The sequence below is a fragment of the Schistocerca serialis genome, chromosome 7, assembly GCF_023864345.2.
Source record: "Schistocerca serialis cubense isolate TAMUIC-IGC-003099 chromosome 7, iqSchSeri2.2, whole genome shotgun sequence".
NCBI lineage: Eukaryota > Metazoa > Arthropoda > Insecta > Orthoptera > Acrididae > Schistocerca > Schistocerca serialis.
In genome coordinates, this window is record NC_064644.1 from 149,166,499 (window position 1) to 149,180,973 (window position 14,475).

General features: G+C 42.9%; 1 protein-coding gene across 1 annotated transcript in view; it reads right to left on the reverse strand.

Moving 5' to 3' along the window:
- The window catches only part of LOC126412939 (protein O-mannosyl-transferase TMTC1-like), a 685,657-nt gene that overhangs the window by 83,696 nt on the left and 587,486 nt on the right, over nt 1-14,475 (reverse strand). Inside the window, exon 13 of the mRNA XM_050082830.1 lies at nt 2,648-2,788. Within this exon, the coding sequence (XP_049938787.1) occupies nt 2,648-2,788 (141 nt within the window). The remainder of the gene's footprint in view (nt 1-2,647; nt 2,789-14,475) is intronic.

A 14,475-nucleotide genomic window follows, 5' to 3' on the forward strand; every position in this document is an offset into this window, starting at 1 on the left:
AGTATCATTTCACTGCACACGTTTCTGTTGGTCATAATATATTCACAGTATGTGAGATGTTGGGACTATTAGTGTATGCACGTGTGTTGATAATTCAGCAAGGGACTGGATAACAGCATTGCTGATTCTTAGGACATTCCAAAAAAAAATTTTGTGAGTGCACAAGTGGTGGTTTATGGACTTGCTATATTCTCCGCAAGACTCTTCGATGGTGATTGTGCACCTGCACAGTCGCAACAGATGGTTGCTGGCCGTCTCTACAAGGACTACAGTGGGTCTGAATCTTTCATGGCCCACCAATACCCTTATTTCAAAAAGGACTGAAGTGAGTCTGCACCTCTGACGTTCCACCAATACCATAATCTCTACCAGGACTGCAGTGGGTCTGCTCTGTGATGACCTACCTACCAATATTCTTCAAAACTTCGACTGACTTTGCTGTGGGTTTGCTTTGTTGTGGCCCATTACCTGTCTGCATGTCAAGAGTCAGCACTGTCCTTCCATTGGAAGGACAACACTACTTCTTCAAGACTGCATGGAAATCCACTACTTCTGTGTGCATTTTCTTTTACTGCTCAGACTTTGAGAAAAACACTGCAATTTTACTGTGATGAACGATCAGGACTGTCTTTATGGACTGTGAGAAAATTTTAGCTTTTGACCAACATTGTATCAACAAGTGTGTGCATTTGAATTCTTTGTTATTGTAATTGTGAAAAAATTTTACCACATATGTATTGGCCAGTGCCCAAAACAATTTGTAAAATTTTTTGTGGGGAGCATGGGGGCTATGTAAGTAGGTTGTTTAGGTTCTTATATTGGTAACACCACGTAGCGCTCTGTATGAAAATCACTGGCTGTGCTGTGTGCAGTCTGTTGCTAGTTTGAATTGTTGTCTGCCATTGTAGTGTTGGGCAGATGGATGTGAATAGTGCGTAGCGTCAGGCAGTTGGAGGTGAGCCGCCAGCAGTGGTGGATGTGGGGAGAGAAATGGCGGAGTTTTGAAATTTGTAAGACTGGATGTCATGAACTGCTATATACATTATGACTTTTGAACACTATTGAGGTAAATACATTGTTTGTTCTCTATCAAAAACTTTCATTTGCTGAATATGCCTATCAGTAGTTAGTGCCTTCAGTAGTTTGAATCTTTTATTTAGCTGGCAGTAGTGGCGGTCACTGTATTGCAGTAGTTCGAGTAACAGAGATTTTTGGTGAGGTAAGTGATTTGTGAAAGGTATAGGTTAATGTTAGTCAGGGCCATTATTTTGTAGGGATTTTTGAAAGTGAGATTGCGTTGCGCTAAAAGTATTGTGTGTCACTTTAGCGAATGTTTGAGTACGTTCAGTTTTGCTCAGCTGTTTGAAAAGCAAATAATGTGAGGTTTATCAGCACAGTAATTCAGAAATTTTTCTAAGGGGACGTTTCACAATCCCTTCTTCGAAAGTTATTTGCCGAGTCGTCATGGACGCTGTAATTAAAATACGTTCGTGAATATTTATTTTCTATCCGAAATTTTCATTTACCTTTCCTTTTATACCTTTTGTGAAGATACTAAGAAATGAATTATTGGGAAAATTAAGGCTTATTTGCAGTGTAACTAACGCAAAAATTAAAAAAATATAAATAAGATCTCGCTAGAGACTGGACGCAACGGCCCTTGGATTACCGTTCCGTGCTCTTTCCGTGGTGCCATCCGTTGCTTGGATTCTAAGATAAATGGCTCACACCTCGTCCTACCCACACCAAAAATAATAGTTTGGTGCCAAAACTGTGGCGTTCTAGCTCTCAGACTTCAGTCACTTTCATTGCTGGCCAAACATTACATAAGCCGTAAGATTGGACGAAATCGGCGACAGCAAGTAGGGGCGGCCCCTTTGCAACATTGTACTGGTCTGGCCACTGTTCAGAGCACTTTATGTCACTGTCATTCCCTTTCCTAATCCATTTCCGAGTAGAAAGAAGTGAATGTCTATTTAATTGTGCGATGCCAAATCGGTCCAAGAAGGAAGCAGTTGAAAATTTCTCCTGTCTGTTGAAATTTCTAGTTGTCCGTACTTGGTCAATAGCGTTTCTGGATATGATCGTCTCCTTCCCTCCACTGATTCGCACTTAAACTCACAGTGAGTTTTCGTAACCGTGAAACGTTCCTTTCGTCCATAAGTCAAAGTTTCTGAAGCACGTCATACGATGTTCCAATCGCGGCTGCAGCCAGAACCCAAGCACACTTGGTGATTTGCATAACGCGAGACAAATTACGTGCCTTACAGCTCCGCGGGTGTAACCGGAACCGTGTTTCGTCTGGCTCCAATTAAGTCTCTGCTCTCCTACACTATCAAATCAATCTAAATAACGATCAGTAACCTCATTTCGAGCCGAGATACACTTTACAGTAAGTAACCTGGTTGATCACAACGTATCACTTGCCCCCCCCCCCCTTTCAGGAATACGTAACCCAAGCACCACCTCCGCCCAGAGGGAACACGACTTCGCCAGCCCACATGGGTCGCCGGCGAATCTACGAATTCCGTAGTCCCAAGCTGCTCCATTACATAATTTTACACTTATGCCTTTCACCCAATCAGTAACACAAGCAGAATGTAGTAATTTGGCAGTTCCTGCTCCCGCTAACAGGCGCGGCACTCACCGGTAGAGCTGTCCCAGGTTGTAGTGGGCGTGCACGTGGCCGGGCGCGTGCCGTATGGCGGCCAGGAAGTGCGCCTCCGCCTCGTCGGCACGCAGCAGCGTCCCCAGGTTGTTGTGCGCGCTCGCATACGTTGGCCACAGCCTGTGGGCAGCACAGAACAGGTCTGCTTATTGAAACGCTCAGGTATCCACCACACACACACACACACACACACACACACACACACACACAACACACACTCACACTAGTTCGTCAGTGTACCTGTCTTCACGACAGACAGCAGGCAGTGGTTCATTTTCCAGGGTACTTACAAACTCAAATGAGAAATGGACTCCCCTAAAGCCATCATACAGACACAGCAAATTTTAACAACTTACGGGCAATAGAGGCCACAATTGTAAGATTGGCATAATATCGCTGGAAACTGTGCAGTAATAATCGTGGCACAGTAAAATCTTCAATGTCCTCAGTTGGAGGTTTTCTCGTTTCTGGCGAAAGGTCGTTGGGAATATCGAAGGTGACGGCAGATAATGCAACCATTGTCGAGGAGGTAGCAAATGGGATGACCTTGAAGAGTTTTTCCGGCAGCTGTAGAAAAAGTGTACTGTGCTGAAAAGTTCCGTTCGATTTTGTTCTTGGTCGCTCCAGAATTTTAATGTTTGAACTGCACAGGCAGTGTCCGTTCGTTAATCTTTGTGTCTGTACCTAGGATCACATTATATAGGGCTCTGCTTTGGCGAACTTACATTGTGTTATGAGGCAGCTTTTCCCAGGAACTGTCATTTGATCTTCTGTAAAATCTAGTTTGCATATCACACTAGTCAATCAAGTCAAACCACTAACGCTGCCTGAAAATTGCAAGCAATAATAACAGCTGGCAATGATTACATTTCTTCACAAACGAGTCTTTGGTAGGATCATCCTCAGCTGTAACAGTTAATTTTTTGGCAATAACTAGAATTAAATTAGAAGTGCAATAATTTTGGCAAGAGCTTCGTAAACTGTCCTATTTTGAACCAATTCTGTAAAGGCACTACTGGATTCGTGATGTATAGCTTCATGTTGAGGTGCACATAAACACCAAAACATGATAAATAATGTGTCGGAAAATATAGGAGGCCAAACCTTCATAGTTAAAACCATAATGTCCATAGGCGACTGACCAATGAATAACGAGGTGAGTGGTGGAAAACAACTAGTGTCATGTAACAAGGATGCACCAACAATATTCAGCACAACATGCAGCCACCCATGAGACCTACAGCAACCATCGGCAAGTGCAGAGTGAGGCGGTGAAACATGGTTTGGGATGTTTTCATTCACTCAGCTTTTTATTCACTACTTTCCACCTTAAGGACAATGTATTTTTAACTATGAACGATGACCTTCTATATTTTCGGTCATGTTGTTTGCCATGTTTGAATGATATATGTAGAGATTTTACGTCACCCAAATATTTATTCATTGACTATCAGCTTACACACATTATGGTTTTAATGTCTTTTCTTTTGGTATATTGAAGAAGCCTTGTAATTACGACAGTCTTGTGGCCTTTAACAGGCTGGCGACAGCGGATAATCACTTGGGGGAACCGCATGCGTTGTAAAGCTATTTCTATTGAACGGCAGAGTGGAGTGTTGTGCAGGTAAAATGCAGAGGAAAGGAGTCTGGCCGTCGAGCAGATCAGGAGCAGCTAGCGGGGGCAGAGAACCTAACGTTAAGCTTCAATGTGCATGAGGCAAAGAGAATCCATTTTATCAGACTTATATATCTGAAGGACAGGAGACAATACATAGCTCCGACGGTGGACCAGCCAGTACGTTCAGTGGAGGTCATCTGCAATATTTGTTCAAATTTAAGTAAGGACAGACCTTGTGTTATCCCTACAGGAGGTCACCTGGATTATCTGTTCAAATTTAATAAGGACGGATCGAGCGTTATGGCCAGAAGGCGAGCTGGAATATTTGACAAATTTACGTAAGGAGTTCTATGATTGGCTGATAGTAATTGTTAGCAGGGGGAATGTCCCACACGTAAGCACATGAATGCCTTCTCGTCGGCCATTAATAGAAATCTGTTACATAATGTGTGATATTTTCTGCCTTCCTGCCCACACCAAAGAATAAAATGCATCATTGGTTCAGCATGGCAAAATCCATAAAAGTAGGACGTTTATTTGTACGTTTATTAAATTACCTTACTGACAACCATCAGCTGCAGAATGGAATGACGACAATGAAAATTTTGTACCGCACTGGGGCTCAAACCCTAGTTTTTCCGCTTATCGCTAGCGGTAGCTTATAATTTGCCTGTCCGTAGACTTCTCACGGCTATGCTTAGACTTCCATACGTCGTCAACAATGTGTCAACAACTTGTATTCGGACAACCATTATTTATATTCCCGTTTAGATGAGACATTTTACTTGAAAGTCTCTTGGTCTGCGTAGGATTGCATGTCCAAAGGAACATTGCGTCGTAGATAGGAATAACAGAGACACTGAAATATCGTATTAAATTATAGTTGGTCATAACTCATAAGGTCTGTCGCAGTTGTCCGGCGGCATATTGATGCTGGCAGAACCAGCTAAGGCTTGTAGAGGAGAGTAAGGACACTCAGGGTGGCATCGAATACAGTTGCTTCGGGGGTGCTGTAGACACAAGTTCTTCTAGGAACGTCTTACAGGTGCAGAGCGAGATGTGTCTGACTGAGAGCAGAACTCAAATGCTGGTGCTATCTTAGAATACTCAGCCACTACCGCGGCAATATTCTGCTGTAGTACATATTTAGAGTCGTAATCACGGGATGTATTTTCATTCACAGAGCGAGGAGGGTGAAAAATCGTTTATTTCGCATCAGTTTTTCGTTTTGCTGATCTTATAATCACAGCCAGCTAGATGAACCCATCATAATCTTACGCAAGGTACTGATGTTTGTTCCTAATTTTTCGGGACCCTTCTTTAATTCATTAACTTTTTTCCACAATCATTGGCCTTATTGGCAACACTGTTTTATATCGTTTCTATCCCGCATCGCCGGCCGGAGTGGCCGAGTGATTCTATGAGCTTCAGTCTGGAACGGCGCGACCGCTACGGTCGCCGGTTCGAATCCTGCCTCGGGCGGATGTCCTTAGGTTAGTTAGGTTTAAGTAGTTCTAAGTTCTAGGGGACTGATGACCTCAGATTTTAAGTCCCATAGTGCTCAGAGCCATTTGAACCATTTTATATCCCGAATCTACCCACCTTTTCCAGTCTCCTGTCCACTTGATAAATGACTGTATTCTTGATTGAATGACTAAAGCAGTTCGACGTCTTTTAGTAATAAAGTAGATTATTACAGAGACCCTTTGTTTCCTTTCATAGGTCGATGAATTTCATTATCAGTATGTGTCTGTGAGGCGCATCACCCAAAACTTCATGCTTAATTTGGTCACTCCTAATATTTTTCATTTTATAAGCCACTACACGACGCTGCTGTCTTCTAATTTTCATGCTCTTATGGGGAGCTCTGTCATTTCACGAATATGCTAAATTGCTCAGCCGAGATGTCAAAATTAAATTGGCAGTTTAATGTGTAATTGTGGCACTTACGCACAAAATTAACCCAGCTTTATAGCGACAGGGATATGGAGCCATGCTGACTGCAGTGCCGTGGCGAGCTGCACTTGGTTTCTCCATTGAGTATCCATGGCTCACACATTCCGATCGACGTGGTCCCACAGATTTTTGAATATATTTGAATCCGAAAGCTCGGAGGTCAGGGGTGTTTGGTAAACTCGTCCTTATGTTCTTCGATACCATCATGTATGTTGCGAGCTATGTGACATATTACATTGTCCTGCTGGTAGATGCTGTCATGCTGAGGAAAAAATAAAATGAATGTAGGAGTGGACATGGCACCCAAGAATAGATGCACACTTGCGTTGATCCATTGTGCTTTTTAGAATGACCAGATCACTCATGGGCTGTCACGAAAATAACGTTGTTGCAGGGATACGTTTCAGATGATTCACGCTTCCTCGCCAAGGCCATTTGTCCCTTGGAGTGAGAAACATGATTCACTTGAAAAGACCACTTGTCGCCCCTCAGTGGACGTCCAGTCGCTGTACCTAGTGTAGCTGGCCACGGCAGCTGGAGTCGGCGTGGCTCCATATCCCTGTCGGTATTTTCGAACGCCACTGACTCTCTTCCTGTAGGTCTCGCAGCGGTCCACGATGCAAAAGTTCAGGCTTATGACAGGTGGTCACATCAAAAGGTTCAAATGGCTCAGAGCACTATGAGACTTAACATCTGAGGTCATCAGTCCCCTAAACCGTAGAACTACTTAAACCTAGCTAACCTAAGGACATCACACACATCCACGCCCGAGGCAGGATTCGAACCGGCGACCGTAGTGGTCGCGCGGTTCCAGACTGTAATGCCTAGAACCGCTCGGACACTCCGGCCGGCCGGTCACATTAACGTGACTCAGCAGTGCAGTAACTGTATGTGACCTCAATATCCGCAATTGGCTTCAGCCGCATATGTAATATCTGAATAAACCTTTGGGCTCTTCATGCTTGACTTGAGGTCGTTATTACGGCTAGTGGTGGTATAGCGCTATATTAGCATAATGTCCCCTGCGATAGCAAATTACGAGGGCCGTTTTATTTCCAACATCCGATAGGCTATAAATAAAAGACAAGTTCATAGAAAATAATTATTTTATTACCAAATGTTTTGTACATTTATGGTTACTTTTCAGCATAATCACGAGAAAATGGAGACATTTATCGTACTTGTGGACAAACTTTGCAATACCCTCTTAAAAAAATGTTGCCGCCAATGGTATTATATGGGCATTGACGTTGTTTTGAAGATCTTCGTTTGTTGAAAGTGCTGCCCTGCTAGCCACGTCTTCAGTTACGGAAAAAGGGGAAAATTACAGGGTGCCAGGTCAGGACTGTACGGCGGATGATCGGAAATGTCCCACTGAAATTGTTCTAGGAGCAGTTGGGTTGTGCCAGCAGTGTGTGGACGAGTGTTGTCATGGATGAACACAGTTCCTGAAGTCAGCATTCGTCTTCGTTTATTTTGAATGGCACTCCAGAAACGTCGTAATGTTTCACAATAAACAGCTGCACTGATAGTTGTTCTGGACTGCATAAACTGTACAAACAACACCCCTTTTGGTCCCAAAGCACAGAAGCCATAACCTTTCTGATGTTGAATGTTTGAGTTATTTTAGTTTGTTTGGTGAATTTGGATGCATCCATTGTAGCGGTTTTCGTTTTGTTTCCCGTGTGTCGTATTGGATCGAAGCATCATCTCCAGTAACAATTGATTTCAAAAAGTTCTCTCCTTGATCGTGATAACGGTCAAGGAAATTCAAAGCTGACGCCATTCGGTGACTTTTGTGGGCAACCGTCAACATTTTTGGAACCCAACGAGCACAGAGTTTTTGTAGTTTAAATGGTCCGTAAGACATAGTGTACGACAGATCTTGAAACTTCCGGAATTTCCATAGACAAAGCAGTTATGGTGAACCTACGATTTTCTGTAACCATTGGGTCAGCTCGTTCAACAGGGTCGACTGTAACGACAGACTTACGTCCTTGGCCCCCTTCATCATGCACGTCATTTCGGCAATCTTTAAACTTTCGGCACAATTCATGCACAACACCATCAGTCATGGGGTTATCACCGTTCACTCGGCTCATTCTCCGATGAACTTCTGCTGCACTATTCCCTTTTGCTTTCAGAAACCGAATTACATTTCATAGTTCACACTTGATGGGAGCAACGCAGTCTGATGCCTTGAGGTCGGCAATAACGGAGTGTGTAGCGCGAGAGTTGCGCAGTAGCCTACAGTTCATGTCCACTTACTGCCGCTCGCGTGGGTTCTATAGTAAGTGATCGGAGGTTGGAAAAAAACGGCCCTTGTATGTATTCATGAATTATCAAGGTTCAGTGAATTAATATAGCTCACATGTGCTGGGGTTAATAAAGACAACGGCTGATAACATTACAGAGTTGAACAGGTGCACATTAATAGGGTGATCATATCTGCTGTCAACAATAAACCCGGCACTTTTCGTGATTTAACTGTAGAACAGCAAGCTACAGGAAATGAAGTGTAGGAAGACAGGAAAGGAAACACACCCCATTAAAAGCTACGAACAAATCGTAGCTTAGTAACTCAGAGAAACAGCTTACCCACTATTTACGCGATTGGATAGTTTACACACATGTTTTCTCAGTTATAGTTCCGTATGAAATAAAGTAAAGAAACCAGATGGGAATTATGAGTCGAGGGACATGAAAGGGAAGCAGTGGTTGGGAAGGGAGTGAGACAGTGTTGTAGCCTCTCCCTAATGTTATTCAATGTGTAAATTGAGCAAGCGGTAAAGGAAACAAAAGAAAAGTGCGGAGTAGGTATTAAAATCCATGGAGAAGAAATAAAAAGTTTGAGGTTTGCCGATGACATTGTAATTCTGTCAGAGACAGCAAAAGGTCTTGGAAGAGCAGTTGAACGGAATGGACAGTGTCTTGAAAGGAGGATATAAGATGAACATCAACAAAAGCAAATCGCGGATAATGGAATGTAGTTGAATTAAGTCGGGTGATGCTGAGGAAATTAGATTAGGAAATGAGACACTTAAAGTAGTAAAGGAGTTTTGCTATTTGGGGAGCAAAATAACTGATGATGGTTAAAGTAGAGAGAATATAAAATGTAGACTGGCAATGGCAAGGAAAGCGTTTCTGAAGAAGAGAAATTTGTTAACATCGAGTATAGATTTAAGTGTAAGGAAGTCATTTCTGAAAGTATTTGTATGGAGTGCAGCCATGCTTGGACGTGAAACATGGAAGATAAGTAGTTTCGACAAGAAGAGAATAGAAGCTTTTGAAATGTGGTGCTACAGAAGAATGTTGAAGATTAGATGGGTAAATCGCATAACTAATGAGGAGGTATTGAACAGTATTGGGGAGAAGACGAATTTGTGGCACAACTTGACTAGACGAAGGGATCGGTTGGTAGGACATGTTCTGAGGCATCAAGGTGTCACCAATTGGAGGGCAGCGTGGAGGGTAAAAATCGTAGAGAGAGACCAAGAGATGAATATACTAAGCAGATTCATAAGGATGTAGGTTGTAGTAGGTACTGGGAGATGAAGAGGCTTTCACAGGATAGAGTAGCATCGAGAGCTGCATCAAACCAGCCTTAGGACTGAAGACAACAATAACATCAATGAAATAAAGATAAAATGGGATACACAAGTACTTTTTTATGATGCAATTTATGATGGTGTTTGAGTTGCTCCAGTTTGTTGCTGCAGAGCTCTTATGTCAGTTGCATCACATGTTTACTTTTGAAAGAGATTTTGAAGTGAAGTATTTCTCTGAAGTGATATTACTTGGAAGTAGTGTTTAAGTCATCTCCTGAGGTCTGTCATACATAAATAATTACTATCTTAGACATTTTTCATGTAGTTAATTATTACTATAGTTTCGGGCAATTATGACGCTTTGAAACTGAGGAGAGGACAACTTATATATTTAGGTGGCGGCGTGGAACAGCAACAGACTGAGGTGTCGTCAGATTCGAAACCTTCCCGTAACTAGGGAGATATGGTGTGGATTCATTCGTTTATAGTGAACTGACAGGAAGCCGACAGTGTCTGGTACCTTCTGGGAGACTAGAACGCTGAGCTACAAGAGGCGTCGGGTCTCTTGGCGAAGCGTCAGCTGTTTGGGAACCCCGTGCACCGTATTTCCTGGCGCGGGAAAGAAAGGACGCATAATAAACTGCGCCCTTGCACTTCGGCGACACGCGGCGTACATCGCGCTCACTGAAGTGCCGGCGAACAATAGCCTCTGTGGTGGAGCCGTAAGTAATGACCGTGCCTCGGGCAGCCTGACGCACACACACACACACACACACACACACACACACAGACAGAGAGAGAGAGAGAGGGGGGGGGGGGAGGATGGCGCGGGAGGTGGAGTGTAAGGGATAGCGGAGAGAACGGTCCAGGGGAGGAGCGAAACACGCGGAAGCCGGAAATTGCATGTGTCTGTCACGGGTGGCGTTCTATTACGAAATACTGTCAGAATTGTAAACAGGAAGCGTGACGTAACGCGAAGCGACATCTAACGCGTTTCGCGGACGACCTCCGCAGTAACAACATCCGAATACAGCTGCCAAGCCAGACGCGCTATGGGTTTGGAATTTCTTTCAACCCGTCTTGAATAGTATAAAACTCATTTAATGAGTGACATGGTGACATCAGTACAAGAAGTGATGAAATGTCAGAAACTATGGCGAAAGAATCAGAATTTTAGATATACATGCATCACATACAATCCACAGCTCGTGTGTAGCGCTTAGCGTAGCTTTCGTTCGATTGCCGTCTCTTGGGCTCGATAACCTGAACGGTCGGAAATTTTCTTCGCTTGGGGGTTGGACGTTTGTGTTGTCCTAATCATTTGATCTCATCTTCAACCCAAATATGCGCAAATGTGGCTTCAGATGGAGTGATAGCAGGCCGAACAACGCTAATGGGGGCGTTATGCCGTACGGTCGTTTCATTTCATTACATGCAGATTCAGTATTAGAGTGATGGCGAGCAGGATTTGTTTTAGTACATTATACAGTTAACAGATCACAGTGAAGGGTACAAATATATTGTATTACTTGGTGTAAATTTATTAGAGAATGGAAAAATCCTCGTCTCAGTCTGTATTTGGGTGTCTTCCCTTGTCTCCCACAATTCTGGAACCCGAAGGTGCGTTATGCAACGGTCACAGGGGTTATTCTCAGCTCTCTTATGACAACGAAAGAGTTTCAATGATAAACAGTACATGAAATTATAATTTTATGTAATATATAAAACGTGAAGTTTCCTATGTATTCCGTCTCTATGCTGTCGTGTTCTACGTAACATAAATGTTTGTGTGTCGTGTTCTGTACGATTTCTATGTAATGTGCATGAGAAAGAAACTATTTTCAGCCGACAGGAGGAATGTTATCTAGAAAATAACTGTTAAAAGGGAAGTGACAACTGCTGATAGATAGCTGATACCGGGAGGGGGATGTGCAACGTTGGACGGAAGGGATGTGCCGGTAAAAAAAAATCAGTCGTTTTTTGTGAAAAGTAGATGCATTTTTAGTAGTAACGGTGTAATGTGCAAAAGAGAACACCATATATTTATGCGAATTTAGTTGAAGCTTGAACGCGGCTATGTAAGGAAGGACAGAATGGGCTCCTCTTTTAGTTAGTACTAAACTGTGCTATCTTCGCGAAAGGCGGTAATTTTTCCGTTATAATAATCAGAAGATGCTACGTGAAGAGGTAATTATAATACTGACACAGTAAAACCCGTTTAAGCTTGCAGAGGCGAGTGCAGAGTCGAAGTTGCCAGGAAATTATATCAGCACTGTTGCAGTGAGATCACAAAATTTGAGGTGAGACCATGATTTTCGAAATTCATCGCTGAAGACGAGGAGACAGAAGAGAAAGAAGATGCAAGAAGCAAAATTTTGACAAACTTCATCAGAAGACTGATGCGAAAGAAGTGAACTTTATCGATACGAAGAATCAACATACCGAAAGTACAAGAAGAGATCACTCGTTATCAGAGAATGACAGAGTTGTGATCTACAGTAGCCAGTGTCCATTGTTGCACACGAAAACTCCCAGTTTCCTAGAACTCGGTAGCCTTTTCTTTCATCCCTCTTCTTTCGGTTTCAGTCCTTCTGCCAGAAGAACTGCTCAGGATGCTTGCACATTTCCACAACTTTTATATGCATTTTCTCCTGTCGCCTCTTGGTGAGTTGATTTTTTATAGGTCAAATCATACTTTCGAAAAACAGTGTGTTTAATATATAACCCAATGAAATCCCATCTCTACAACTTACCTGAAACGTTCATGTCATCACATTAATCTCTAGAAAACCAGTTTGTAAGAAGTGTGATTTCTTTTTGATTTTGAGAGTTTGCGGTGAGAATTCGTCTCCAACCTACCACCTCCCTGTGGACCGCAGAGCGTTGGACGCCGTACAGTCTACCGCGATAGACAGCTTCTGGAAGAAGGTAGCTCTCACGTGAGGCAGGGCACTCTGTCTTCAGGCCACAATTGGCATATCGGGACCATCCAACCGCCATGTCATCCTCAGTTTGGGATGCGGATAGGAGGGGCGTGTGGTCAGCACACCGTTCTCCCGGTCGTTATGATGGTTTTCTTTGACCGGAGCCGCTACTATTCGGTTGGGTCGCTCCACAGTTGGCATCACGAGGTTGAGTGCACCCCGAAAAGTGACAACAGCGCATGGCGGCTGGATGGTCACCCATCCAATTTCGACCACGCCCGACAGCGCTTAATTTCCTCGATCTGACGGGAACCGGTGAATCCACTGCGGCAAGGCCGTTGCCCCTCTCACGTGAGGCGGTAGTTACATCTTTCTGGTGGTAGCCATTACTTTCGTCGCATCAGTGGGTGTTTAAACTGAACATAACGTACGGCCATTAACCAGGGATAGGCATCAGCAAAAGATATTAAGGAAAGAGATGGTTATTCAGAATAGCAAAATATCCAAACAGACCCTACCTTCCGTAAATACATGTCTGTTTCCACTATTTCATGGATACATATGGTAATGAAAAATAGCTGACAGACATGATTTCCTGCATTGCGATCATAACGTTATGACAAACTCTTTATGCTACCATTTCCATCTGATCTCCACTTTTACATATAAAATATAGCTGAAATAATACATGACCATTCAGTTAAAACGGACGAGTAACTTATTGATGTAAATAGATGTATGAAAAGTATTGTATTTGATATTTGTACCTGTTTCATGTAAATATGGATGTCAGTATCTTTGTGGAAATAAACTATTTTTCATAAGCAAGAAAACATGTAAGACTTGCCACACATTGGTTTGGTGAAAGCATTTGTTAACACCGAACTATATTGGCGTGGCTGGCAGGAGGTTTTATTAAGTGTGATATTATTGACAACGACATTCAAGCATTATTCACTGTTATTTAAACGCACAAAAGAGGTAATCCACAGTTGTTGTGGCAGTCAGTCGACAAATCAGTATGAATGTTAAAAGGGCCGTTTTATTTTTACTACAGGCGTCATCGAGCAAAGGTCGTTTTCCCGTATACACTGATGCACCCATGAATTACAGTAGGTCCTTACTAATCTTGCTAAAATGTTATTTCCCGACATTTGGATGTTGTGCTACTGACAGGACTTACGAAAGTTTCCACCAGAATCATTAGGATTTAAAGTCGAGCCTCAAATTCTATTTGTACATACGAACAGTAGGCTATAGAAAGTTATCGCGTGGAAATTTTAAATAGAGTCATGTTGGTGGAGCAGTGTGCGCTTTTTGATATTTCTCATAGGTTTATTACTAATGACCAAGCATCAAGAATGAAAACCAGAAAATTTTACCGTACTATAATGCAACCTACACTATGTTTTATCTTAATAACATTCTAAAATCATCTTTGTACGACGAGCATTCAATAAGGATTGTAATGCTTTTTTTCTCGGGCGATTCCGATTAAAAATACGGAGAATTAGTTGTAGTACCGCGGAATGTTTTCGCTTCAGCTTCAGTTGTTTCACCAAGTCCCTATTCGTGTCGGCACTACGCGCAGCCATTAAAAGGGCATCTGTAACGGAACCGCGTTTCACGCGGAGAGCTCTCACTGACTTTCCTTTGGTGGAAAACAAGAGCATCCTACATATTCACAGCTGCATGCAGAATGTCTACGGAGACGTGGCGGTGAAAAAAAGCACTATGAGTCGTTGGGCGACGCGTCTGTCG